Genomic DNA, 26,834 nt, shown 5'->3' on the forward strand with positions numbered 1-26,834 from the left:
CACAGAGGTGGAGACTCCACTTGTCAGTTCCCCAAAGCCACCTAGGTAATCATAGGTGGATTCCTTTCAGACTGCCTCCCGGGCCCGATTCGAATCCTAAACTTTCTGGGGCTGTGGTTGACGTTTTCAACAAACCTTTACAAATACCCACCACGTGTGCTTATAATTAGTAATTACATGTTTACATTTTTGTCTCTTTCTCCCACCGGCTTCTACGAGGACTGCGCTCGCGCCTGCCTTGCTCACCCTACTATTCTCAGCTCCCGGCACTTACTACTTGTTCAATAAATACTTGTTGAGGAAGAGTAGTCCAAGCATGGAAAACAGCTGGTGCAAAGAACCGGAGGCCTGAAAAAAACATATGGCGCTTTGGGGAAGCAGCAGATAATTTCATTTGGAGGAAGTGCCAAGAGACTAAAATGGCAGGCAGAGGCCAGGTCACAAAAAATCAAATGCCAAGTTAAACAGACCTCACCCTGAGGGAAAAGCAGCCAGTGGAAATGTTCAAGCAGGGGCATAAGATGATCACTCTGGCTACAGCATGAATAATGGATTGCAGGGGTAAGATGAACAGGCTCTGTTGGAAGCTGGTGCACTGGTGGAGGAGAGAGAGAAAGAAGCCAGTGGCATCGGGGTGGAAAAGACAGGACTTGGTGACTGGCTCGAGGGACTGGAGAAGGAGAAGGTTTTAGGGGAAGGGAGGTGAATGGTTTTGCTTAAGTGGTCCACCCCCCTAAGAGGAAGAGATACACAGTTACCGTGTCACTGATTTCAAGAGTAACATTTTTCAGATTTAACATCTTGGAAACCCAGATGCATTATATAATAGAAGATGTGACATAGTTTAATAATTTTTCCTTTCTTTCTTAGTGGGACATAAAATAATGGTGGAGTTAACATTTGATAGCATCTCATATTTGATGAAATATGGTAGATCCCAAACCCTACCAAACACACACACTCTCTCTCTCTCTCTCTCTCTCTCTCTCTCCTACCCTCTGGTGAGTTTTGCCAGGGGTGCTATCTAAGGTTGAAATCTTGCTTACATTTTTAGGTATAAATATAACCCTCACAACACCCCATGAGCAGGCAAGACAAGAGTCATTATCCCTTTGTTATTTTTCAAACTTTAAAAAACAAAAACCAATGCATTCTTATTGTAGAAAAATTGGAGAATTACAAAAAGTAAAGAGAATAGGTAAATCGCTAATAATTCCTTGACATATTATAGCCTCCTGGTTCTTTTTTGTAAGCATGCATGTGCATATATGTATTTTCATTTTGAGTTTTAAGTTTATTTTTTAAAATGCAAAAGTGGGACGCCTGGGTGGCTCAAATGGTTTAAGTGGCTGCCTTTGGCTCAGGTCATGATCCCAGGGTCCTGGGGTCGGGCTCCCTGCTCAGTGCAGAGCCTGCTTCTCCCTCTCCCTCTGCCATTCCCTCTGCTTGTGCTCTCTGGCCCTATCTCTCTGTCAAATAAATAAATAAATAAATAAATAAATAAATCTTTAAAAAAAATAAAATAAAATGCAAAAGTAATATACGTATATGTTAAGGAAAAAACCTTTCATTCTGGGTATACACAAAGAAAAGTTTCCTGTACCAGATCTTCTGAGGTATCTCCTCATAAACAACCACTGTTTACTGTTTCTTGGATATCCTCACAGAAATAATCTCTTTGTGCATCTATTTTTATACACATTATTATGTGTCTAGATCTTTTTCACTTTGTGTGGCCATCTTTCCATTGAGTTCATATAGATTTTTTTTTAACAGCTTTATTGAGGGATAAGTTACATACCATAAAATTCACCCACTTTGAGTGTACAACTCAATTACTTTGAGCAAATTTAATAGAGTTGCGGAAGAACTATCTCCACAATCCAATTTTAGAATATTTCCATCACCACCAAATTTGCTGTCACTTCCAATCTCATTTCCAGCCACAAACAACCACTCATCTACTTTCTGTCTCCATAGATTTGCCTTTCTGGACATTTCATCTCGATATGCCCTATGTCATTTTTTGTGTAGGGCTTCTTTTTCTTAGCATGATGTTTTCATGGTTCGTCCATACTGTAGCATTCCTTTACTGCTGAATAATAGCCCACTGTATGGATATACCACATTTTGTTTAACCATCCATCAGTTAATGGATGTCGGGGCTGCGACAGTTTTGTTGATTATAAATGATACCACTATGACCGTCTGAATATATGGACATGTTTTAATTTCCGTACCTAGAAACTTGATTCATTCTTTTTTTATGGCTGTATAGCATTTCGCTGCTTGGATGTACCATTTTTTTTTTTTTAAGATTTTATTTATTTATTTGACAGAGAGAGACACAGCAAGAGAGGGAACACAAGCAGGGGGAGTGGGAGAGGGAGAAGCAGGCTTCCCACGGAGCAGGGAGCCGGATGCGGGGCTTGATCCCAGGACGCTGGGATCATGACCTGAGCCGAAGGCAGATTCTTAACGGCTGAGCCACCCAGGCGCCCCCACATGTGAATTTCTTAAAAAAAAAAAAAAAAAGGATTACTGACAAGGACACCGAGGTCTAGAGAAGGGAAAAACGTTGACTGAGTCACCCTGAAAGCTAAGGACTCAAGGTCCGGTCCCCCAACTCCCATACAGGTTCTTCAACTACTCCTCAGTCTGTAATGTCCCTGCCTGCCCCGCTGGCCTCATAAAACCCTGGGAAGCCGGCCCCTTCACCTCAGATTCCTGAATTTCTGTACGCCCCCTAGAGGCACCTGGAAATCGCTCTGCATCCCTCCACCACACCTCCGGCCAGCAGGGGGCACTGCTGCCACCTCGATAGCACAAATTGGGTTCACTTTGTGATGCTCCCTTTTCTTCGAGCCCCGAGGCACTTCCGGCACCGCGGAACTTTGGTGCAGCCGGACGCTCAACGTGGGGCGCGGGCGCGCAAAGCGGCAGGAGTCGTTTCCGGCCGTGTCGGTGGTCGAGGTGCAGCGGCGGAGGAAAAATGGAGACAATTCTGGAGCAGCAGCGGCGGTATCATGAGGAAAAGGAACGGCTCATGGACGTCATGGCCAAAGAGATGCTCACTAAGAAGTCCACGGTGAGTGGGGTTTGGGCAGAGGCTACGTCGAGGCTGGGCCCCATCCCGGTGTTTAACCTCGGAGAGCTTTCTTTGGTCCCGAGACCCTCCCGCGCCCCACCCCCGGCTCCCTCCGGGGCTCCCTCTCAGAGCTGCGGCCGTGGTAAACGCCCCCCGAGGCCCAGCGCCCCCCGAGGCCTCGGCTGCCGCCGCTGAGACCCGGGCGGGTAAGCTCCGCCCTCGGGCGGCCTTTCCACCTTCAGAACTCCGATTAACGGCGTCTGTGTCACCGTTTGCTTTTCTCCAGCTCCGGGACCAGATCAATTCTGACCACCGCACACGGGCCATGCAAGATGTGAGTGCCCCGTTGTCCGCTTCTCTTTGGGTCGGGATGAGGTGGAAAAGAGAGGGGAGGCGGGGTGCGGGGTCTCAACATGAGCCCTGGCCAAAAGTAGCCAGATTGACCAGTCGCGGGTTGTCTGCCTGGAGATGTCCTCGCGGCTACCAAACCCGAGGGTGCTGAACTGCCCTTCCTCACCTCTGTGAATGGGACCTCTTATTCATACCATCCTGTTGCCCCATGATGTACAAAGAATAGTTATTAGGAGTCAGTGGCCCAGACGCAAAAGGTACCATCCTTTCTCCCCCCACCCCCCAAATGCTGGGCATTAGTGTTTTCCTCCCAGAATACCGTTTTGAAGTTATTTTGACGTACCAAACTACGTTTTCTTAGTAATAGTTTAATTTCTTACTTTTAGGAAGTTAATCAAAATGTTGATACTTATTGCGGAATGATAGGTAAATGAGGGTTATTATACAGTGCTCTTTATTCTTGCGTGTATTTGAAATCTGTTTAGGAAGGATTGAAAGACCTAATCAGAGTTTCAGATTTGCAGGAGATAATTAGTATTATTAGCCTCTAGTTCCTTATTTAAATCCCCAAATCCAAAATATTGTGGAAACAAAGTTTCTTTGTGGTATGGGGTGGGGTGGGGGTTGTACTTACTTGGCACAAAATCTGACTTGATCTCATTTGGCAGCAAAACCTGACCTTAACAGATAAGCTTTTTATGGTCTTTATCCCACTTAGTAAATAATGCATAATTTTCACTGCAGAATTGTGTTCCAGATTCCAGTAGGGATGGCACATGATATATAATACCTTTTCCAACTTAAAAATTCCAAATTCTGAGGCAGATCTGGCCCCAAAAGTTTTGAAAAAGGGACTAGGTACCGTACTATCTTGAGTTTGAATTCAAAGTTAGCTGTGAGATTTTATTTAGCTTATACACTCAGTCAAGCTTTTTCAAGTAGTGAAAATCATCCTGGGCTACGCTTTTATCTTTGAGGGTCTTAGGTGGGAATGGGAACTGCTGTTTAGCAGAGGGTGACTCTTCTTTTTTTTTTTTTTAAGATTTTATTTATTTGACAGAGAGAGACACAGTCAGAGAAGGAATACAAGCGGGGGAGTGGGAGAGGGAGAAGCAGGCTTCCTGCTGAGCAGGGAGCCCGATGCGGGGCTCGATCCCAGGACCCTGGGATCATGACCTGAGCCGAAGGCAGACGCTTAACGACTGAGCCACCTAGGCGCCCCTCAGAGGGTGACTTTTATGTGGCTCTCTGACTCTTGTAAGGACAGTTAAGTTTTATTATTTATCAGTAATAAATATAGAAACACTCCACCCTTCAAAAGGTGTCACTTAGGTAGTCTTCACCTTGACCTGTTTTAAAAACTAACCAGTGGTGTCTATTAAAGGTACCAGAAAGCTGGGGCGCCAGGGAGGCTCAGTCGGTTAAGCGGCTGCCTTCGGCTCAGGTCATGATCTCAGGGTCCTGGGATCGAGTCCCGCATGGGGCTCCTTGCTCAGCAGAGAGCCTGCTTCTCCCTCTCCCACTGCCTGCCTGCCGCTCCCTCGCTTGTGCTCTCTCTCTCTCACTATCTCCCTCTCTCTGTGTCAAATAAATAAATAAAATATTTTTTTAAAAAAGGTACCAGAAAGCACAGGAACTTTTTTTTTGAGGGGGGGGAGGGGCAGAGAGAGGGAGAGAGAATCCCAAGGAGGCTCCATGCCCAGCGCAGAGCCCATCACAGGCTCGATTTCACAACCCTAAGATCATGAGTTGTGCCAAAATCAGGAGTCAGATGCTTAACCAACGCCACCCAGGCTCCCCCAAAAAGCACAGGAACTTTTTTTTTTTTAAAGATTTTATTTATTTATTTGACACACAGAGACAGCTAGAGAGGGAACACAAGCAGAAGGAGTGGGAGAGGGAGAAGCAGGCTCCCGGCTGAGCAGGGAGCCCGATGTGGGGCTCGATCCCAGGACCCTGGGATCATGACCTGAGCCGAAGGCAGATGCTTAACAACTGAGCCACCCAGGCGTCCCAGCACAGGAACTTTTAACACTACGTCTCTCAAGGTTTCCCTGGGCTTTGACTAGTGAGCCCTGTTGGTTGCTTAGCCCTATAGTTGTACAGATTGCTTTTTTCTGATGGGTTTTGTGTTTGCCTTTCAGAGGTATATGGAAGTCAGTGGGAACCTGCGGGATTTGTATGATGATAAGGATGGGTAAGTGATAGTCACTTCTAGTCCGGAAGTTAGTGCCTCTGAGGGGCTATGATTAAAGGACTGATTTTGTGCACTATGTTCTTTGGATTTTTCCAGGTTACGAAAGGAGGAACTCAATGCCATTTCAGGACCCAATGAATTTGCCGAGTTTTATAATAGACTCAAGCAAATAAAGGAATTCCATCGGAAACACCCAAATGAGGTATGAGACTCAGAAAGTATTTTTTCCAAACCTGCCTGAAGAGCATACTAAAGGAAAGGTGTAAGGAGAATGGAGATGTAGGGGCGCCTGGGTGGCTCAGTCGTTAAGCGTCTGCCTTTGGCTCAGGTCATGATCCCAGGGTCCTGGGATCGAGTCCCGCATCGGGCTCCCTGCTCCACGGGAAGCCTGCTTCTCCCTCTCCCACTCCCTCTGCTTGTGTTCCTGCTCTCGCTATCTCTCTCTCTGTCAAATAAGTAAATAAAATCTTTAAAAAAAAAAAAAAAGGAGAATGGAGATGCACCATTCAGATGTCCTTTCAAAAGAACCTACCGTTTAGCTGCAAGGAGCATAATTAGCTGATATCCTACAACTCCAGTGCTTTCAGTTTCCGCCTCATCTTTAGGCCAAGGCCATGCTCTTCCTGGGTAGCCCCAGCCAGTAACTGAGCACAAATGAGGATACTGTGGTCTGGCTATTTCCATTCAATGCAAGACTCTTGTAATGAGTAGTCTGCTCCACAGCTCCTCACTGGGAGGATAGATAAAGCCTTTGTCTGAATCACAATGTAGGCTCTCCCTGCCCAATCATGCTCTCATAAAGGTTTTTATCTTTCACAGGCATTACCCCCAATAAACTCCTTGCGCTCCTAACTCTGTCTTGAAATCTGCTACCTAGGGGATCCAACTAACACAAAGAGGCTCTACTCACTTGCAGTGATCATTACACTGTCAGGGCTTAGCCCAGAGGCCAACTCTTTCATGAAATATCTTTCCTAGTCCACTCCTCTCTTCCAATTAATCTTTATGATCTGATTATATCTTATGACAATGAATGTGTACCCCACTGAATTGTAATAGTATAAGGAGCAGGGATTATATCCCAATTATCTAGAAGCCGTTGAACATCTTGAACAGCTGACCAGAGTTCTAGGGGGGGAAAGAGAGCAAGACCATGGCTATAGCGGATGTGGAGAGGGATGGGTCATAGATTATTCTGAGCTTTCATGACTGTGTAACTGGAAAGTTGTTTGTTCCCTTGGGGGAAGTAAAGAGGTAACCCATTTAGAGTGGGAATGAATCTTTATATATGTAGCTTTTTAGGTGATGTTATAAAGGTAGAAGTGTCCTGTGAGTTGTAGAAGTTAGGTGACTGGGGTTAGGCAAGAGATTTTAAAAAAGCTTGTGCTTTGGAGAATTATCTCATAGACTTGATGGTTGAAGCCATGAATCGTAGGGTTTTGGGAAAGAGACAATGCAAAGGTAGACTCAGAGGTGCTCCACGTGCTGTGAGGGTGTACTGATGACAATAAGGTACTTAAGTGAAACGGAGCCTGGGAATACTTCAATCACAGAGGTCAAACGACAGCTCTAGGGCATGTCTTACTGAAGCTAAGCAAAACCATTTCAGAAAGGAGGCCGCTGGCATCAGCTGTTGTTGACTGGTAACTGCCAGGATTGCTGCCTCATTGAAGCAGTGGGAATGGAAATGTGGTCATGGGCAAAAGTGGGTCATGGGGAAGCAGAAGTATGGATGGGGGGGGGGGGACAGGCATTTAAAAGCCTAGCAGATTGGCGCCTGAGTGGCTCAGTCAATTGAGCGTCTGCCTTCAGCTCAGGTCATGGTCCCAGGGTCCTGGGATCGAGCCCTGCATCGGGCTCCCTGCTCAGCAGGAAGCCTGCTTCTCCCTCTCACACTCCCTCTGCTTATGTTGTCTCTCTCGCTGTGTCTGTCTCTGTCAAATAAATATATAAAATCTTTTAAAAAATAAAATAAAAAATAAAAAAAATTAAAGCTTGGCAGAGAAAAGGAGAGGCAGGAGGATCATAAGGAAGCTAAGGAACATGTGCATGTTTAAGGGCACAGGTAGAGAGAGGAGGAGACTGGAAATACCAGAAAGAAGACATTGAAGTTAAGGGAAAGGAGATGAGGGTGCTTTCTCACACCAGCAGAAGGCTTCCCACCCCTTTGAAGCATCGAGAGTGAAGTCTTTTGCTAACTAAGAGAGAAGACATGAGTACCATTCTGATGTGTTAACTTTATTCCAGCCTTGGTAGAAAGGTGATGAGAAATAGATGGTTTTAAGAAATGATTGGAAGGATGCCCAAGATAGACTAAGTGAGGGGGAAAAAGGCCAATTATGTGAAAAAAAATACTTTGCACGTGCCTGTATGTGCTTGTACATATGCATGTATTTAAATATACAGAAGAGTGGTTTGCAAATTTTGCAAGATATGTTTGAATCCTCTGGGGATTTTTACTTTTTTAAAGATTTGATTTTTTTTTTTTTTAAAGATTTTATTTATTTATTTGAGACAGAGAGAATGAGAGAGAGAGAGCACATGAGAGGGGGGAGGGTCAGAGGAAGAAGCAGGCTCCCCGCCGAGCAGGGAGCCCGATGCGGGACTCGATCCAGGGACTCCAGGATCATGACCTGAGCCGAAGGCAGTCGCTTAACCAACTGAGCCACCCAGGCGCCCTAAAGATTTGATTTTTTAAAATACTCCCAGGTGATCCTAATGTTGAGCAAAATTTGGAAACAGCTGGTATAAAAAGGTATCTTAACAGTGCTTACCTATTTGCAGCAGAATTAATAAAGGGGGAGTTTGGTTTTGCATTTTGTGTTTTGAGTTTTTGTGAGCATGTGTTACTTCAGGCGTTTTTAATTAAACAGTACAAAAAAAGAGAAAAAAGCAAGGTAATTGCAGAATAATAGTAGGCTCCTAATGAAAAATCAAGTCCTCAAATGTCAGAAGGCTAACTTACTATACAGTCCATTTCTGCAACATTGGAACTTGTTTGTTAAAAATCCACCTGAATTTTTCTTTTTTCCCTCAGATCTGTGTGCCAATGTCAGTGGAATTTGAGGAGCTTCTGAAGGCTCGAGAGAATCCAAGTGAAGAGGCACAAAGTAAGTAGGGTTCAGCATTTGTCTCTAGCACTAACAAAAGTGCAGGTTAATGACAGAGCTAAGATTTTCCCTGAGGGCCCTAGAAAACAGAGCCCCAGAGAAATTTATAGCCAGGTTCTCTCTTTGCTGGTTTCTAGGCCTAATTGACATCCTAAATTGGCCCTGGACAAAATAATCATTTTGTATTACCCTCGCTCAAATTCACTGGCCTGGAAAACTGAGGTCTGTTCACTCCATGAGCATAGGACATTTGGGTGAAAGGCTGTGTCATGAAACAGAGAACTAGCAGTCCATTTGAAAAGCCACGTCCAAGAAAGTGGTCTTTAATGTCTGAATCACGGATATCTTTGATTCTTTCAGACTTGGTCGAGTTCACAGATGAAGAGGGATATGGTCGTTACCTGGACCTCCATGACTGTTACCTCAAATACATTAACCTGAAGGCCTCAGAGGTAGGACCAGTGGCAGGGGCGGGGGGGAATGGGTCTGATTCTGGGAGTGGGTTAGGATGTCAGGCTTTCTGGACAGAAAGCAATTAGACTGTCTTCCTTGTGTTTTGTAACCCTTATAAAAGGCGTAATGGGCTTTCTTAGAATGAAATAATATGCAAAATGAAAGATTTTTATAGTGAATACGGCAATCTTACTTTATTTTTAGTTTTTAAATTTTTTTTTAAAGATTTATTTACTTAGAGAGAGAGCGCATGCGTGCGTGCATGCATGCACAGGGTAGGGACAGACAGAGAATCTCAAGCAGGCTCGATCTCCTGACCTTGAGATCATAACCTGAGCCAAAACTAAGAGTCAGACACTCAACTGACTGAGCCACCCAGGTGCCCCTATTTATTTTTAATTTTTTAAGTAAACTCTACACCCAACATGGGCCTTAAACGCATAACCCTGAGATCAAGAGTCACATGCTCTATCAACTGAGCCAGCCGGGCGCCCCAAGCATACTGTTTTCTTAATAAAAGTTATTGCTAATTAATGCAAGCATATTTTGCTTTTATAAACATAAAATATTGTTTTTAAAAACTCACAAATACATATTGAGCCCCTGTGTTAGGCACACATAGTACTAGGTATGTGAAAAATATAAAAACATAATCTCTGCCAGCAAAAGGCTACTTAGTGTCTTTTATCACAAGAGTTGAGATTGAATGTGACAATCTCAGGTTACAAGGACATGTATGATTAAGTTCCTCATGGAGTTGTGAGGAAATGTCCCAAAAGTTCAGTGACTGTACTTTAAGCTCCAAGAGGGCAGGTCCTGGGGCGCCTGGGTGGCTCAGTTGTTAAGCGTCTGCCTTCGGCTCAGGTCATGATCCGAGTCCTGGGATCGAGCCCCGCATCAGGGTCCCTGCTCCGCGGGAAGCCTGCTTCTCCCTCTGCTGGTCCCCTTGCTTGTGTTCCTTCTCTCGCTGTCTCTGTCAAAAAATAATAAAAATCTTAAAAAAAAAAAAAAAGGGCAGGTCCTGTATCTGTCTTGTTCTCATCTGTATCCATGTACTCGGTCCAAAGATGTTCAGTAAGTGACGGCATGAGTGAACAAATGGCACCTTCAGGACCTCGGTGTAGGATATAGTGGGTGTCAGAGCCTTCAGCCTTGCATGCAGTTAGGGTTGGACAAATCTTTCTTTCATTTACTGTTTATTGACTCGATCTTTATTTTGCAGAGTTAATTACATGTCTAAGAGTCTACTCAGTGCAGTGCAATTAACACCCCAGGTAGTGTAGGAATTAAATGATGGGCGAGAAAAAGACTAAGATGAGCCGGGCCTTGTTACTTTATTAGACAACACTCAGTTTTGATCTCATTTATTTGAGACTATAATGAAACTTGGTGCAAACCCCTAACTGGATCTCTTGTCATTTCTCTTTTCAGAAGCTGGATTATATCACATATCTATCCATCTTTGACCAGTTATTTGACATTCCTAAAGAAAGGAAGAATGCCGAATATAAGAGGTAGGCATTGCTAGCCTCTAGGCCTGTCCTGGATTTGATTAGAAGGTTATTTAATGTAAAGATTTGATGGCAGAGTTCTGAATTTTATTGCCTGAAAGAAGGACACAAATGACTTCCAGGTTTATTGGAGGATAGGGATTTTGAATGCCATAGTTTTAAACATTTGTCATACTCTGGCTCTGGAAGAATGTGCATCTGTTGGCACATCTGTGATCTTACGCCCATGCTGTTCTCTTAAATTTGTCTCATTGTAGAAGGAAGTCTCATTCAGGGATCTGTGTCTTTGGAGTTTAACAAGAAAAAGATTAGCATTTCTCATTGTGACTGAAGTAAGGTGCTTGGCTGTGATGTATAGATGGAAAATTTTGTTTGTGTTTTTATGCCCCTGGTTAGTGATCTGTACTACTGATTTTCTCTCTTTTTCTCATTTTCTTTTTAACTAAAATCTTTTATGTGAGTTAAGATTTTAGTATTTGAAATTATGTCATGAGGATGAAATGAGATCAGAAAGTGTGGAATCAAGATGACAGGAAAGGGGCGCCTGGGTGGCTCAGTCGTTAAGCGTCTGCCTTCGGCTCAGGTCGTGATCCCGGGGTCCTAGGATCGAGCCCCACATCAGGCTCCCTGCTCCGTGGGGAAGCCTGCTTCTCCCTCTCCTACTCCCCCTGCTTGTGTTCCCTCTCTCGCTATGTCTCTCTCTGTCAAATAAATAAATAAAATCTTAAAAAAAGATGAGGGCGCCTGGGTGGCTCAGTTGTTTAAGCGACTGCCTTCGGCTCAGGTCGTGATCCTGGAGTGCCGGGATCGAGCCCCACATCGGGCTCCCTGCTCAGCAGGGAGTCTGCTTCTCCCTCTGACTCTCCCTCCTCTCATGCTCTCTTATCATTATCTCTCTCAATTAAAAAAAAAAAAAAAAAGATGACAGGAAAAAATTCAATTGCAAACTCATTCTAAAAATTAGTATTATTACTTTTAAAAACTGGTGTCACTGGAATTATATTTTACAGAGCATAATAATATATAAAAAGTACAAATTCTGCTTTCTCTGTATTGTTCCTTTTTAGATACCTGGAGATGCTGCTTGAGTACCTTCAAGATTACACAGATCGAGTGAAGCCCCTCCAGGATCAGAATGAACTTTTTGGGAAGATTCAGAACGAATTTGAGAAGAAATGGGAGAATGGTACCTTTCCTGGATGGCCGGTGAGCTTCAGTGGGGTTGGGGAGAGGACATGCAGAGGAATTGAATTAATTGTTGTACTTGAATATTGAGCCTCCACCTTAGGGCATTAGCTGCTGATCCCTCGGGATCAGTTGTGACTATGAGGTGTCCTCTGCCACGTATGTCAGGTTTTCTTCCCGTGTGTACTTTGGAATGAGATTTGTCAGGGCATTCTTGCCATTGGCTGAGCCCAGCATTTTTGCCAACTATGTCATTACTGCTGTGTGGTTCCTATTGACTTAAAACTGAAAAGATTATGTGCTAGAATCTCCATCATGTATTTTCACTCCTGGTGATAAACTTGAGTTTTCCTGAACTCTCAGGGAGAGAATGAACCATCTTGTCTTTGGCTCTGCTCTTATGGGAATTTAATTCATAGTCACGCATGTGTATTAGAAAGAGGCCATCTGGGACACCTGGGTGGCTCAGTCAGTTAAGCGTCTGCCTCCGGCTCAAGTCATGATGTCAGGGTCCTGGGATCGAGTCCCGCATTGGGCTCCCTGCTCAGCGGGGAACCTGCTTCTCCCTCTGCTGCTCCCCCTGCTTGTGTTTCCTCTCTCTCTGACAAATAAATAAATAAAATTGTTAAAAAAAAAAAAAAAAAGACCATCTACCACCTGGTAACGTAGATAGATGGCTCTCTTGTCTTCGTTCTAAACCTGGATCTTACTGTTCTTCTTTCCAGAAAGAGACAAGCAGTGCCCTGACTCATGCTGGAGCCCATCTTGATCTTTCTGCATTCTCCTCCTGGGAGGTATATTTTCTTTAGTAACTGTACTGGTCTCACCTGTTCACTCCTCAGAGAAACCACTCAATTTCCTGTTTCAAATGCCATGGATGTATTACGATGAGACACCAGTTCCTAGGACCAGGCATCTACAAAGAACATGGAAAGATAAAGCTAAAAAGAAAAAAAAAACTTACCCAATTGCTTTGAAAACTGTAAAATAATTCTAACTATATGAAACTATAGTGGAGGTTATCATTACCAGTATGATTACATATGAACTTGACCACAGAGTCAGTCCTTTGGAGAGTTTGAACTTAGTGCTAGGTATTGGCTATGTGATGTATGGTTTTGCCATAGCTTCAAGAACACCCAGACACCCCCCTGCAAAGACCTAAGTTTAAGCATTTGTTGTTTCTCAAAATCTACTTATATCAAATTGTAACTTGGCTCTTTTTTATGTAGGAGTTGGCCTCCCTGGGTCTGGACAGATTGAAATCTGCACTCTTAGCTTTAGGCTTGAAGTGTGGTGGGTAAGAGACTGCTTTTTCTATCAGAATTGTCCTATTTTACTGTATGTTTGCACAATAACTGACTCTGATTCCATTCTTTCCATTATCCTGCACTGCAAAAATATGCAGGCCTGTATGGTAGAGTAACTCTGAAACCCTTTCCCCTCCTGTCTCCTTAGGACCCTAGAAGAGCGAGCCCAGAGGCTCTTCAGCACCAAAGGAAAGTCCCTGGAATCACTTGACACCTCCCTGTTTGCCAAAAATCCCAAGTCAAAAGGCACCAAGCGGTGAGTGGCTGGGGTGGCACCTCTGTGGACAGTTTTAAGATTTTATTCCCATGCAGAATTTGTACCACAGCAGCCTGTTTTATTGACATTATTGATTCAGAGAGATCCAGTTTGCCTTTTTTCTCTGCAAATGGTAGAGTGCTGTCATTGTTATACACCAAGGACAGTCTACTCTATTCTGGTGATTGAGAGCGAGTTAATGTTGAAACGGCTATAGGTACTTTTTGTTACCTCAGGAGGCTATGGAGCCTAAATAGGTTCCAAAAATATTTTTCTAAGTTTATTTTTACTAATGACAATTGAATCTTTTTTTAATTGAAGTATAGTTGACACACAATGTTACATTAGTTTGAGGTGTACAACATAGTGATTTGACAACTCTATACGTTATGCTGTGCTCATCACAAGCATACCTACCATCTGTCACCATAGAACACTATTAAAGTGCCATTGGCTATGTTCCCTGTGCTGTACCTTTCATCCCTGTGGTTGAATCTCTTCTTGAGCCACATGCTTATACAGGGTATTTTTTTAATATGTGTTATGTAATTCTGAAAAGTAGTTGTTACCCTGATTTTTTGCAGAAAAGGACTCAGAATAAGTTATGGAATGTGCCCACTATCTTAGAGTTACTAAGTATTAAGGATCAGAATTTGTGCCGAAGTCTGCCTGTCCCAGAGCTTGTCTCCTATACCACATGTTCTTTGTAGATTATAATGATGGAAATTTAAGTATCTTGATGTGTTTTATGTCTTCTAGAATGAGGTCTTGGAATGCATGGAAGCTTCCATGCATTCCAAGAAATAACCTTAATACTTCCGTCAGCAAGTCCTGAGCTGAACAAAGCATTTGCTTTCACAGCATGACATTTGTCACATGCTTGTAGTTTTTAATGCACCCTTGGAATAAATGTTCCAAGGCGTTGGGTAAAAGAATCCTTGAGGGATATAGCTTGTTTCTTGTTTCCAGAGACACTGAGAGGAACAAAGACATTGCGTTCTTAGAAGCCCAGATCTATGAATATGTAGAGATTCTTGGGGTAAGTAATGAACTCTGCTGAGAGCAGTAAATACTACAAGGTATGGGAATCAGAGAAATGTGAACTCATGGGATTTTTTTTTTTTTAGGAGCGAAAGAGGAAGGGTGGGTGTTAAACTATTTCAGCAGAAAATAGGGTTCTCTCAGGTACTTGACCCTTCAGTGAGGTCCTGTTCTGTTCATAGGTGCCTGTTGTTATGTGATATTCCCAGGGTTGCCCAATTTCCATGAGGCCAAGCAGAGAGAGTAGACTCCCCTCTCAGTGTAGTATCCAGAATGGTGTAGATTCTTTGCATTCCAGAATATACCTAGAAGTTCCCGAATATACCTAGGAGATGGAAGCAGATACTCAAAAGGCATTAGGAGAAAGTCTACTTACAGCAGCTTTTCAGGTATAACTTATTACGAAAAGACAATACTTACATATTCAGAAGATAGCGGGGAATTTGCTAGGGCTAGAATGTTAGTGGTACAAAGCTGGCTATGAGCTGCTTCTTGAATATTCTTTTAAGAAAGCTGAAGGGTGGGTTGAGAGTGGAAAAAGGCCTCACCGGACAGGATGCTTATCTCAGAGAAAAAGGAGGAGGAATACAAGGGAAATCACTCTTTCAGGGAAGAGAAGGTAGAAGAAAGGGCAGCACACATCCAAAGAAGATGGTCAGTATCTCTGGGAGTCCTGCAGAAGATCAGCTTTTCAGAGAATGTCTGCTTTGTACAATTTTCAGCTGCTCTCAGAGCCTTTCCCTTTATTTATTTATTTTTTTTCTTAAAGATTTTATTTATTCATTTGAGACGCAGATACAGAGAGAGAGAGAGCATGAGCAAGGAGAGAGGCAGAGGGAGAGGGAGAAGCAGGCTCCCCGCTGAGCCAGGAGCCCGACATGGGGCTTGATCCCAGGACCCTGGGATCATGACCTGAGCCGAAGGCAGACGCTTAACTATCTGAGCCACCCAGGCGCCCCGCCTTTCCCTTTATTGATGTTCAGATGGCATTTTGAGTGATGGTTCTGGCTCAGATAACCTGTTTACATGTCTCTGTCAGTTGCATGGATGTTTTCATTCTGCCTTTGTTTGAGGACCATGCATATAATAGCATAGAACTCATCACCTGTTGGTTCGCAACTGCTTTCCTAGCTAGAATGTTGGACACTGGGGGCACTAATATTCTCCACAGTGAACTTGGCTGTGCTAGTATGGGCAGCAGTCTGAGTTGCTAGTCCTCTGAAGATGATTGGGAGGCTAATTTGTACCCATGACCTGAGATGCACCCACTACTTTCTCCCTCCTTTGAGAGCATTTTGCTTTCCCTGCCAGGAGGTGGCACCACTCTCTAGAATTCCAGCCAGAATGGTTTTCAGGAGTTGCTCCTGTTATGTACTGATAGGATTTTTATTCTTGTCTCACCATTTATTGATACCTGTTGGTTTCCAGACGTTTGCTCAATCCTTGGATACAGTAGTGAATATGACATGTCTCTTGACCTTGAAAAGGCTACTTTGTGGTTGGGGGAGATAAATGATTGCAGCACAATCTGATGCCTGCTACAACACATTGAGACTATGTTTTCTAAGTAGAAAGAGGGAGAAAGAATGTTCTGGGAAGGAGAGGGGCACCTGAGTGGCTCAGTCGTTAAGAGTCTGCCTTCAGCTCAGGTCATGGTCCCAGGGTCCTGCGATCGAGCCCCACATCGGGCTCCCTACTCAGCGGAAAGCCTGCTTCTCCCTCTCCCACTCCCCCTGCTTGTGTTTCCTCTCTCACTGTGTCTCTCTCTGTCAAATAAATAATTAAAAAAAAAAAAAAAAAAAAAAAAGAATGTTCTAGGAAGCAAAAACAGGAAGGATGAAGGTAAGACATCATGGAGAGAAAGTAGATATTAGAAAATAATGAGAAGAAAACCAGTGTGTGTGGAGTGTGCCTTATAAGGGAGGGAGTGGTCAGAGAATAATTTGGAGAGTTATGTTGGAGATTTGGACTTTGTTCTTTAAATAGTAGAAAGACAATCAAAATTTTTTAAACAGAGTGTACCATTAGATTGGGGTTTTTTAAAAGTACATAAATTTGGGGAAAAAATGGAAGTTGGACTGGGATGAGGAGAGACTCAGGGCAAGTAAGAAGGTTGTCATCTTGGTGAGGAAGAAGAAAGGACTGGGTAAGGAAATATTTTTAGAGACAGAAAAGACTTTGTTCTCTTTTGTTCTGCAATAGTCCGTGGCCTCAGATGAGTATCTTAGGCAAGTGACCTAAAATCTTTGACTTTTTCCTTCGGGATCAGGGAGAGCCTATTGGTAAGATAAGGAGTTTTGATATGAAGGCAAGATTGTCCCTTTATTGTACAAGTAAGAAAACCGTATCCTTGGAAGTGAGGGGTCAGCAAGGGTTGTAGAAAATTGCCCTTCTTGTTTTGCACTACTTTTTTCTGACTTCCCTTTTCATTTCTGGACCTGACTTAGGAACAGCGACATCTCACTCATGAAAATGTACAGCGCAAGCAGGCAAGGACCGGAGAAGAGCGAGAAGAAGAAGAGGAAGAGCAGATCAGTGAGAGTGAAAGTGAAGACGAAGAGAATGAGATCATTTACAACCCCAAGAACCTGCCCCTCGGCTGGGATGGCAAAGTACGTGCCAGCATTACCACCTTCCTTTCCATTGCCCATTCAGGAAGCAGATGCAGACATGAGTCTAATACTGTTTCCTATCTGATTTCTTTTAGCCTATTCCCTACTGGCTGTATAAGCTTCATGGTCTAAACATCAACTATAACTGTGAGATTTGTGGAAATTACACCTACCGAGGTCCCAAGGCCTTCCAGCGGCACTTTGCTGTAAGGAATTCAGAGCCATTTCTCCTGGAAATTGAAGTGTGAAACACACAGCTTTCAGAGAGGATAAGAACAGCCTGAGAAGAGCACTAGTATCCAGAGCTTAAGAGAAGCAAGGAGTGGATCTAAAGTCAAGCATGTGGCATTTGACCTCTGGCACCGTGCTAGCCTAGAATAATGCCTAAGATGGTTTCTGGAGGCATTCTGGCACTCTGCTATTTGAACCTCATTTCCGTTTGCTGTTGCTTGTTCTTGCACTTCTCTCATTTTATCTTTCTCTCAGTACCTTAGACCATCCTCACTTCTGTACCCACTGCTAGTACATAGGACCAAAGAAGGGACTGGCTGCCTCCTTTTTTGTGTCTTAAATGGGCCTTTTCTTCTTTGAAAAATAAGAACTAAGGATAACGTTTATCAAGCAATTCTTGAGACAAGGCATTATCTGGGTAGTACTCCAGGAAGTGGATTCACCCTTGTTGTGTTTCTTTGATTCTTAGTACTTGGAAGGAAGTTTTACAAATGGAAAAGATTTGCTAGACCAAGGGTAGAGAATGTATATGAACTCTTTGCTCCCTCCCTCAGACATCCATATCACTAACTGATCCTGGGTCTTTTCTATTGAACCCCTGAGTCATCTCTGAATTTTTCTCAGTACTACCTCCAATGCATTGGAATTTGCAGCCAGGATAAAGCCCATGCCATTTGCCATCCCTGAGCCCAAACTGTCATTGTCTCTCCATGCTCTTTTTCACATCCTTCCCCCTTACTTACAGAGGTGACCTGCCATCAGTAACGCTTACTCATGCTGGTGGGGGGGGCTGCATGGGAGGTCACTGGTTAATTAGAGTTGTGGTGTTTTTCTGTGGTCTTGACCCAGGTTTTGTCTGGACTATTATTGGATCTGGATCTTGGTTTGAGAAACCAGCCCAGTGAGGAAAACAATGCAATGCTGCTGCTTATCAGTCATGGCCAGCTGTTTACAAACGTGGCCACAGAAGGAAGGCTGCCATTAGGTGGAGTCTTTTGCAAAGGGTCAGGTTAGGGTTTATGTTAGGAGTTCGTGCTCTGTGTTTAGTTATACCTATTTCACATGGTTCTTTTGCTTCTCCCCTCTCCCAGGAGTGGCGTCATGCCCATGGCATGAGGTGTTTGGGCATCCCAAACACTGCCCACTTTGCTAATGTGACCCAGATCGAAGATGCCGTCTCCTGTAAGTATGCTTTATTTATGGTTCCTATGCACCAGATCCAGTGGCCACTCGTACAGCTCACAGCCCCCAATATTCTGGTGTATCCAGGTCTAGGGGCAGAAGGTTGTGGATGTGTAAAAGCTTCTACAGTCACACAATAACTACATTTTTGAGGGGCATGGGTTGGCCAGCATACTGATTGTTTCCCTCTTGAGGAGAGCCCTGTGCTAACTATAAAACAGGCCTGTTCACTGGGGCCTTGGAACTCCTTTGTATGGAAGATTTTGAGTGAATGGGTATATATGTTTTTCTGAATTGATGTTAGTGGTTTAGGAACTGCAGATATTAAGGGGAAAATAGAAATGGGCTCAGTAAGCTGACTTCTGAGGTGACAGGGCAGATGCACGGAAACAGGGTAGCAAAATACCTTTTGTAGAAAGAGCTGAGTGGAGTGCGTGTTGGGAAATGTGTTGTTAAAGCACTCAGTGACCTCTGTCACGCTCCCTGTTGGCCTGGCAGCGGTAACTTTTCCTGCCATTAGCATCACCCTTGAAGGCTTTCTCTTTCTTTCTAGTTTGTCTCTTCTCTGTTGTGTTTTCACTTTGAGCTGGCTAGACTGAGAAGAAAGGAGTCCTGCCACTCCGCTTTGTGAAATTTCAGACAGTCACCCCCGGGTTCATATCACACCGCTCAGCTGGTTGGCCAGCTGACTCCTTTGGCCCCTTCTCTGGGGTTCTTCACATCCATTGCAGAGCCAAATTAGAAACGACCTTCTAAAGAGCTCCCTGAACCGTGGTGAGCTCGCTTACCCATGGTGAGCATTGAGTGACACAAAGTTGTCGAATCCTATGTCGTACACCTGAAGCCAACAGAATGTCGTATGTCAGTTATACAATTACCATGCAGTAGTACCGGGCGGGGGGGGGGGGGGTTGCGGGAAAGCCTCCCTGATCCTGATTTAGCCTGTGGATTTGGGGGACTTTTTTTATTGAGTTTTTTATATGCAGTCAGCTTTGGGGACTTCCCACTTTCTTGTCTTTCCTTACTCATTTACAAGTCAGGATCATATAGTATCTCCAGTCAGAATTATAATCTGTTTCATTATCAGATCATCCAGTTCACTTCTAATTTACTTTTCATTTTTGCCCTTCACTTTGTTGAGAGGAAATTAAAATAGTAATGAAATGTCTGGAATCATAACACTGTATTTTGAGTGCAGTCTCATTTTAAGATGTATTTTCCAGATGTGTACCACTAGTAAGTAGGTCACAGTTCATTTTTTGTGTATTTTTTTATGTCCTGCAATTTGCCTGACTTAATTTATTATTTCTGATACCTTCAGATTGATGTTGACATCATTTTAAGCTTACAGTCATGCCAACTGCTAAAACAAAAGTGATAGTTTTATTAATTTTGTTTGTTTCATGGATAGTATTCTAAGCATTTTCTCCAAGTCTTATGTTAAATTAAATCAAAGTAGGTTATAGGTCATCCTTAACCTGGCTGGTGTTTTCAAAGGAAGTGATTCTTGTGCATCTACACTGATTTTAAGATTGATTCATGGTTTTATTAATCACATTCCACAAGAGAAAGATTGTATTTTTACCATTTTTTATGGGGCATTGGATTAAACAGCATTCCTAGATTCTTTCATACTGGTGGTAGATACTCTTAATGCAGTTATTTATCCTATTAGGATTCTCTTTAGAAGTTTTATATTATGTTCATAAAAAAGAGGTGCTTCTTGTTTTCCTTTGAATCACTTGTCAGGTTGAGGGATCAAAGCCGTTTTTAGGACATAAAATGGATGGGATTACACGCAACATTCTCTTCTGTCATTTGAAACTGTTTATATTTAAGTAGAGATTACTTCTTCATACAAAGGGACCAGCCTAAAAAGATTCTCCAGTTAATAACCCGTACAATTCCATGATTTATTATGACAAAGTGGAAACCAAGTGCTTCATTTCTCTTGTTTTATTTTTCCTGCCAGTACTTTCTATAATCTTACAGTTTTTTAAATTCCTTTCTTAAGTCTTTAGGTGAGAACTTTCTTCTCTTTGTTTCTTTATTCTTTTTAATCCAGGCGTTTAAACTAGATGTTATTCTTTTAAAAATCCATTAGGGATATCCATTATTGATATGTTATATTTAGAGCTTTATTTATTAAAGATGTTATTTCTGATTCTTAAATTATTTAAAAGAGTATTTTTAATTATATAGTTGATTGAGGTAGGAGGTCACCCACATTTTCAGAAGAGGAAAGTTAGGTAACTTTTTCAAGGTCCCATAGCTTGTAAATGGGAAAAAGCCAGGGATCAAACTCTTTCCACAATGCTATACTGCCTTCTTTCAATCACCCTCACCAAATAGATTTTTTTTTTTTAAGATTGTATTTATTTATTTGTCAGAGCGAGAGTGCACACAAGCAGGGGGACCAGCAGGCAGAGGCAGAAGCAGACTCCTTGCTGAGCAGGGAGCCCGATGCTGGGCTAGATCCCAGAACCCTGAGATCATGACCTGAGCCGAAAGCAGATGCTTAACAGACTGAGCCACCCAGGCATCCCACCAAGTAGATTTTTTTGAAGAGTTCATCATCAGAGCACCTGGCTGGCTCCATCGAAAGAGCATGTGACTCTTGATCTCGAGGTTGTGCGTTTGAGCCCCATGTTGGGTGTAGAGATTATTTAAATAAATAAAATTTTTAGAAAATAAAAATAGTTGGGACCCCTCAGTGGCTCAGTCGGTTGAGCATCTGCCTTTGTCTCAGGTCATGATCCCAGGGTCCTGGGATCGAGCCCCACGTCGGGCTCCCTGCTCAGTGGGGAGCCTGCTGCTCCCTCTGCTTGTGTGCACGCATGCTTGCTCTCTCACTCTCTCTCTCTCTCTCTGAATAATAAATAAATAAATATTTTACTTTATTTTTTTTTTTTAAAGACGTTATTTATTTATTTGACAGAGAGCAAGAGAGAACACAAGCAGGGGGAATGGGAGATGGAGAAGCAGGCTTCCCACCGAGCAGAGAGCCCGACGCGGGGCTCGAGCCCAGGATCCTGGGATCATGACCTGAGTCAAAGGCAGATGCCTAACAACTGAGCCACCCAGGCGCCCCAACAAATATTTTTAAAAATAAATAAAAATAGTTAATCATTAAGTTGATTCCAGGAAGAAATAACATGCATTCTCTCCTTGGTCATACCTAGATTTTTAGAAAAACTTATATTTTTCCAGAACATTGTTGGCAGGTTCATGATTATTCCATTCTTCCATTATCCAAATTATTTTCAGAATCTACCTCTTCTTTTTTTTTTGAGAGAGTGTGTGCAAGCTGGAGACTACAGGAGGGGCAAAGGGAGAGAGAGAGAATCCTAAGCAGACTCCACACCCAGTGCAGAGCCCAATGGAGGGCTCAGTCTCCCAACCCTGAGATCGTGACCTGAGCCGAGATCAAGAGTTGGACTCAACTGACTGAGCCACCCAGGCTCCCCCAGAATCTATCTCTTTGATTCAGATGCCTCAATTAATCAATTTCTCTCATACACATGTTTTTATTAATGCCACTTCTTTGATTTGTTGCAGTATTTCCATCCATCATGACTTTCCTTAGTATTTTTAGTTTCTCTGTATAACAGTTATAGTTTTACTTCTACCTCAGTATCATTTCGTTCTTTCACTTTTTTACCTCACCCTCAACAGATCGTAGACTTACTACAAATTTATCATCACCTCTCCCCTTCTCATTTCCTCAGGCATTGTTCCTCCTTTTGAGTATCCTAGATTAACTCTCTGGCTTCCTTTCAGACTTTCAGTGATTGTACACACATTGGCTCCCACTAGATTGTGACAGGCTTTATCCCAGGTGTCTCACTAGTAGTAAGCAATTAATTACTGAATGGGGGTTAATTCTGTTATGGTGTAGAGTTTCTACAATTTTTCTTCATTTCCTGTTGGTGGTAGAATTCCTTTTTATTAAACCTGGATTGTCTTTTTTTTTTTTAAGATTCTGAAGTAGACATCTTAGGAATATTTGGTTATAAGGAAGAAAGCCTATTAAAACTAACTCAGTGCCTTCCACCCTTTTTGCAAGAATATGCTTATTCATCTGTGGTTTTCTCTGTACATACACCTCCTCCACTTTCTTATATCTTTTCACCTGAGTTCACCTGTGGACAACCCTAGCCCTGCTCTGATGGCCCTTCCTCAGTTTTCAGAGCCTGCTGTCGTCCAGCTCCGTCGGGTCTCAGTGTCCCCGTTTATAGGACTGGGGGGAGACAGTAGGGAGATGCAGCTGGGTCCAGTGCCATCTGTAGTCCAGTCAGCTGGGTCTCCAGTAGTCGGCGGCACAAGTGGTTGCTGCTCCTTCCAGAACACATTGAGAAGACATGTTCCTTAATAAGAGGGTGGGCAGGGAAGTAACCATTGCCATAGCTTTTATGCTGGATTTACTTGTTGGTCTTTGTTTTAGATCATTCTGTTGAAGTTTTTCTTCTGGAGTTTTTAGCCAGGAGGGAGGGATTTGGCACCGTCATTTAAACTATAGTTACGTGTTTTTAATCTAAATTTTATTTTTATCATCATCGTCGTTATTATTATTACTGTTTTAGAGAGCGTACACGTGCACACAGACACACAAATGGGTGGGGTGGGGGTAAAGGGAAAGGAAGAGTGAGAATCTTATTTTTTTTTTTAAAGATTTTATTTATTTATTTGACAGAGAGAGAGAGACAGTGAGAGAGGGAACACAAGCAGGGGGAGTGGGAGAGGCAGAAGCAGGCTTCCCACTGGGCAGGGAGCCCGATGTAGGGCTCGATCCCAGGGTACTGGGATCATGACCTGAGCCGAAGGCAGATGCTTAACGACTGAGCCACCCAGGCGCCCCAAGAGTGAGAATCTTAAGCTCCACGTATGGAGCCCGATGCGGGGCTTGATCTCAAGATCCTGAGATCATGACCTGAGCTGAAATCAAGAGCCAGACACTTAACTGACTGAGCCACCCAGGCACCCGTATTTTTGTGTTTTTTTTAAGTTGAAAAAACAACTAAGAAAGAGTCCTGTGAAATTGCCACCAGAGATCCCCATGATTTAGATGGGTGGTCACCATTGACCGGTATTCACTAGGTATAAATTTATCTAACTTATAAACTAATAGCATCAAGTTCAGTTACCACCATGTTGTCTACAATAATAGCATAAGAAATTTAAATGTTGTAATGAACTCTGTGGACATTGCCAATGAGAGCAGTGACTTTGCTAAAATCATGATATCCTATGTCTCTGGCTTTATATTGGGTCAGCTAGCTCACCAAAAACAGGAAATTCAATTCGTTTGCTTCACTTACTCTTAGCAAATCCACATTGGCGCCCAGAGGTGATCCCATTCTTTTCTAATTGTTTCCAGATCTCTCTGAAAAATAATATCCCCCTTACTGTTCCATAGTTTCCTACATCCATTTTTTTTCCTTAAAAAAATCGTGACAGCCCCCCAAAAAGAAAAAGCAATCACAACAGCATTTCCAATCTCCAGTATTTTAGTACCACTCTGGATTGGATTCTTGAGTGGCCTGGACATAGAATGTGACAAGATTCTGCCCTGGTTCCTTGTAGCACATGAGAAATTTTGTGTTCACGTGTGATGTGCATATTGTCTGGGCCTGAAGACTTCAGCTCATTTGAAGCAATGAGCAAGGAGGGAAAGGATGAAGAGGCAAGCATCTGTACCCCAGGGACAGAGCTAAGCACTTTCTCCTATATTGTCTCCTGTTTCATCCCCCGTCTTAGGAATAAGCTTGCTCTCTATGGTATTTCTTCCACTCTTGCCAAGTTTTTTTTTTTTAATATTTCTAGTTTTTATTTATTTATTTATTTTTTAAAAGATTTTGTCCATTTATTTGACAGCACACACACAAGCAGGCAGAGAGAGAGGGAGAAGCAGGTTCCCTGCTAAGCAGGGAGCCCGATGTGGGGCTCGACCCCAGGACCCCGGGATCATGACCTGAGCCGAAGGCAGACGCCCAACCAACTGAGCTACCCAGGCGCCCACTAGTTTTTATTTAAATTTTAGTTCATTAATACATAGCATCAAAGTAATTTCAGAAGTAGAATTTAGTGATTCATCTCTTACATATAACACCCACTGCTCATCACAGTATATAATCTTGTCAAGTTTAGAGTTGCTCTACTTGGTGGGAAATGTGGAAGCATCTAGGAATCAATATTCCTAATACTGGTAATATTTTACCTCTCTCCCTCTGTGGGCCTGTCCTAGCCATTCTGTGTGGATCTCTGTTCTGCGAGTGCACCTTCTGACACCAGTCTGACAGCGTTAGGGCTCTCTTTTCTGGTTCAGTGCCTGTCCTGCCTTGTGAATATGTGCTTGCTCCCTCTGAAGCTGTGGTCATTTCTGGAAGCGTCTGCTCCCTTTCATCTTCGTCAGGATACTTTTACTGAACTGTCAGGGTTCTTGTTTTAAAATCTCCAGTGTTTGCTGAGCCATCTTATCTGTCAGATTCTTTGGCCATGATATTTCACCTCTTTTTCTTTTTTTTTTTCCTCCTCTGAAGCTTTTGAAGTCTGCACACCAGGCTTTAAACAAACATACTTGACCATGTCTAGTGTTCCCTTTCTCTTCTGTAATGAACTTTAAGACCATAATGTCACTTTCTCCCATAATTCCCATATGTTGTACCACATTAACTTCTTTCTTTGAGGGTATATCAGTTCTCTGTTCTAAGAGGTCTTAGTTATATTTGGTCCAACTTTTCTTTTACAGCACAGCAAAGATTATGGTAAGTTTTGCCATGGAAGGGGTTTTGTCTGTAGGTGGTCCAGAACTGAAATTCTAGTCTGGGGCAGGCAAAAGTCTCAAGCACAGGGTTCTCCAGGGGGATCTTAATGGGGACAGGGATGTTGTAACACTTGTCTGCCCGATGGATACTCAGTCCAGTCTTGACTGCTGCTCATTTCTCATCCTGCAGTGTGGGCCAAGCTGAAACTGCAGAAGGCATCAGAACGGTGGCAGCCTGACACCGAGGTGGGTGCTAACATAGTGTCGGGAGAGTGTCAAGTGACCGCTCTCTCATCCTGTAGAAGGGAGGTGAAAGGAGGTCCCTGGTTCACAGTAGTGGCGAGTATTCTGTGCCAATATCTGTAAATTGGCTCTTGACATGTAAGCCTAGTTTATTTGTGATATTACATGTGTCAGACTTGAAATGTGTGTCTTAAGACCGGTTGTATTCTGCTCTTGAGATGTTGAAGTGGCAAGCAGGAGTACCCAATGTCTTACCCCGCCATGAGGATTCATAGGCTAAGAAGTTGTGAATCCATATCATAGGTTAGGTCTCCTTTGAGGAAAGCATCCAGTGAGAGATGAGCCTGTCTCATGGGGTGGGGAGGCATCCTTGTTGGTCTTGAGATAGTCATCCCAAAGAGCAGATCCAGAGATGAGGAATGACATGTATGTGAGGTGTGGTAGCTGTTCCTTTTTTTTTTTAGGTCCGTGATTTCCAATATTCCTTTTTTTTTTTTCTTTTTTAGCAGCAAAGCCCTTTACAAACAGTAATGTAGAATTCCGATATATAAAATAAAATAAAGGAGGATTATACTGGAAATGAGGAAGCTCAGCCTTGTCTGCCTCCCTTTGAAACCCTCAGTGGCCTCAGGTAGAAAGGGCAGAAACCTAGGGTCTTGGGAATCATTTGAGAACTGTTGTCTTAGGTCACCCTTTCTCAACCAGCGTTCATCATCTTAGAAATAGAGAGTGATTTGAACGAACTATTTTCTCAGGTTTCCCAAAGGTAGGTCATAAATGGTACCACCCTAGAGGCCTGGGATGTGTTAGTTCATGACACACAATGGATGCCTTAGAGCAGTCGGGTTTGATCCTCTTGCAGAACCCCAGTTGAGAAAGGCTGTCTTAGATGAATGCCGTGAAATCAAGCCAGGGTGAGCTCAGGTACCCAGAGGCTTGTTCCAAACATTTCTCCCAGGAGGCATAGCTAATAGTGTGCCCCTTTCTTTTCAGGAAGAATATGAAGACTCCAGTGGGAATGTTGTGAATAAGAAGACCTATGAGGATCTGAAAAGACAAGGATTGCTCTAGTGTTCAGGGACGTTATCTCAGCTTTTGGGCTTGCCCAGGCTTACCTGAAATCTGCTTTTTCTATTTCTCCCAACCAAATGCTCCTAAAGACTCTGCTACTTAGTCTTAAGGTCTAGCGTGCATCTTGTAAAAAACAAGGCATGCTGGCAGATTGCAGGGTTGAGATGTGTTTTATCTTTGTTTTATATTAAAAGATTGTGTCAGAAAATAAACCCAGCCCTTCTTCGGAA

General features: G+C 43.1%; 1 protein-coding gene across 1 annotated transcript; it reads left to right on the plus strand.

Moving 5' to 3' along the window:
• The first annotated feature begins 2,879 nt into the window (after positions 1–2,879).
• SF3A3 (splicing factor 3a subunit 3) lies at positions 2,880–26,834 on the plus strand. Its single transcript, XM_036119029.2, has 17 exons — positions 2,880–3,088; positions 3,375–3,422; positions 5,584–5,636; positions 5,733–5,838; positions 8,674–8,746; positions 9,107–9,198; positions 10,631–10,713; positions 11,778–11,916; positions 12,621–12,689; positions 13,128–13,195; positions 13,354–13,461; positions 14,431–14,500; positions 16,950–17,114; positions 17,210–17,320; positions 18,437–18,527; positions 25,481–25,536; positions 26,527–26,834. Exons 1-17 carry the CDS (start codon positions 2,993–2,995, stop codon positions 26,602–26,604), a joined length of 1,506 nt encoding a protein of 501 aa, XP_035974922.1. The 5' UTR covers positions 2,880–2,992; the 3' UTR covers positions 26,605–26,834.

Source organism: Halichoerus grypus, chromosome 5, assembly GCF_964656455.1.
Source record: "Halichoerus grypus chromosome 5, mHalGry1.hap1.1, whole genome shotgun sequence".
NCBI classification, from domain to species: domain Eukaryota; kingdom Metazoa; phylum Chordata; class Mammalia; order Carnivora; family Phocidae; genus Halichoerus; species Halichoerus grypus.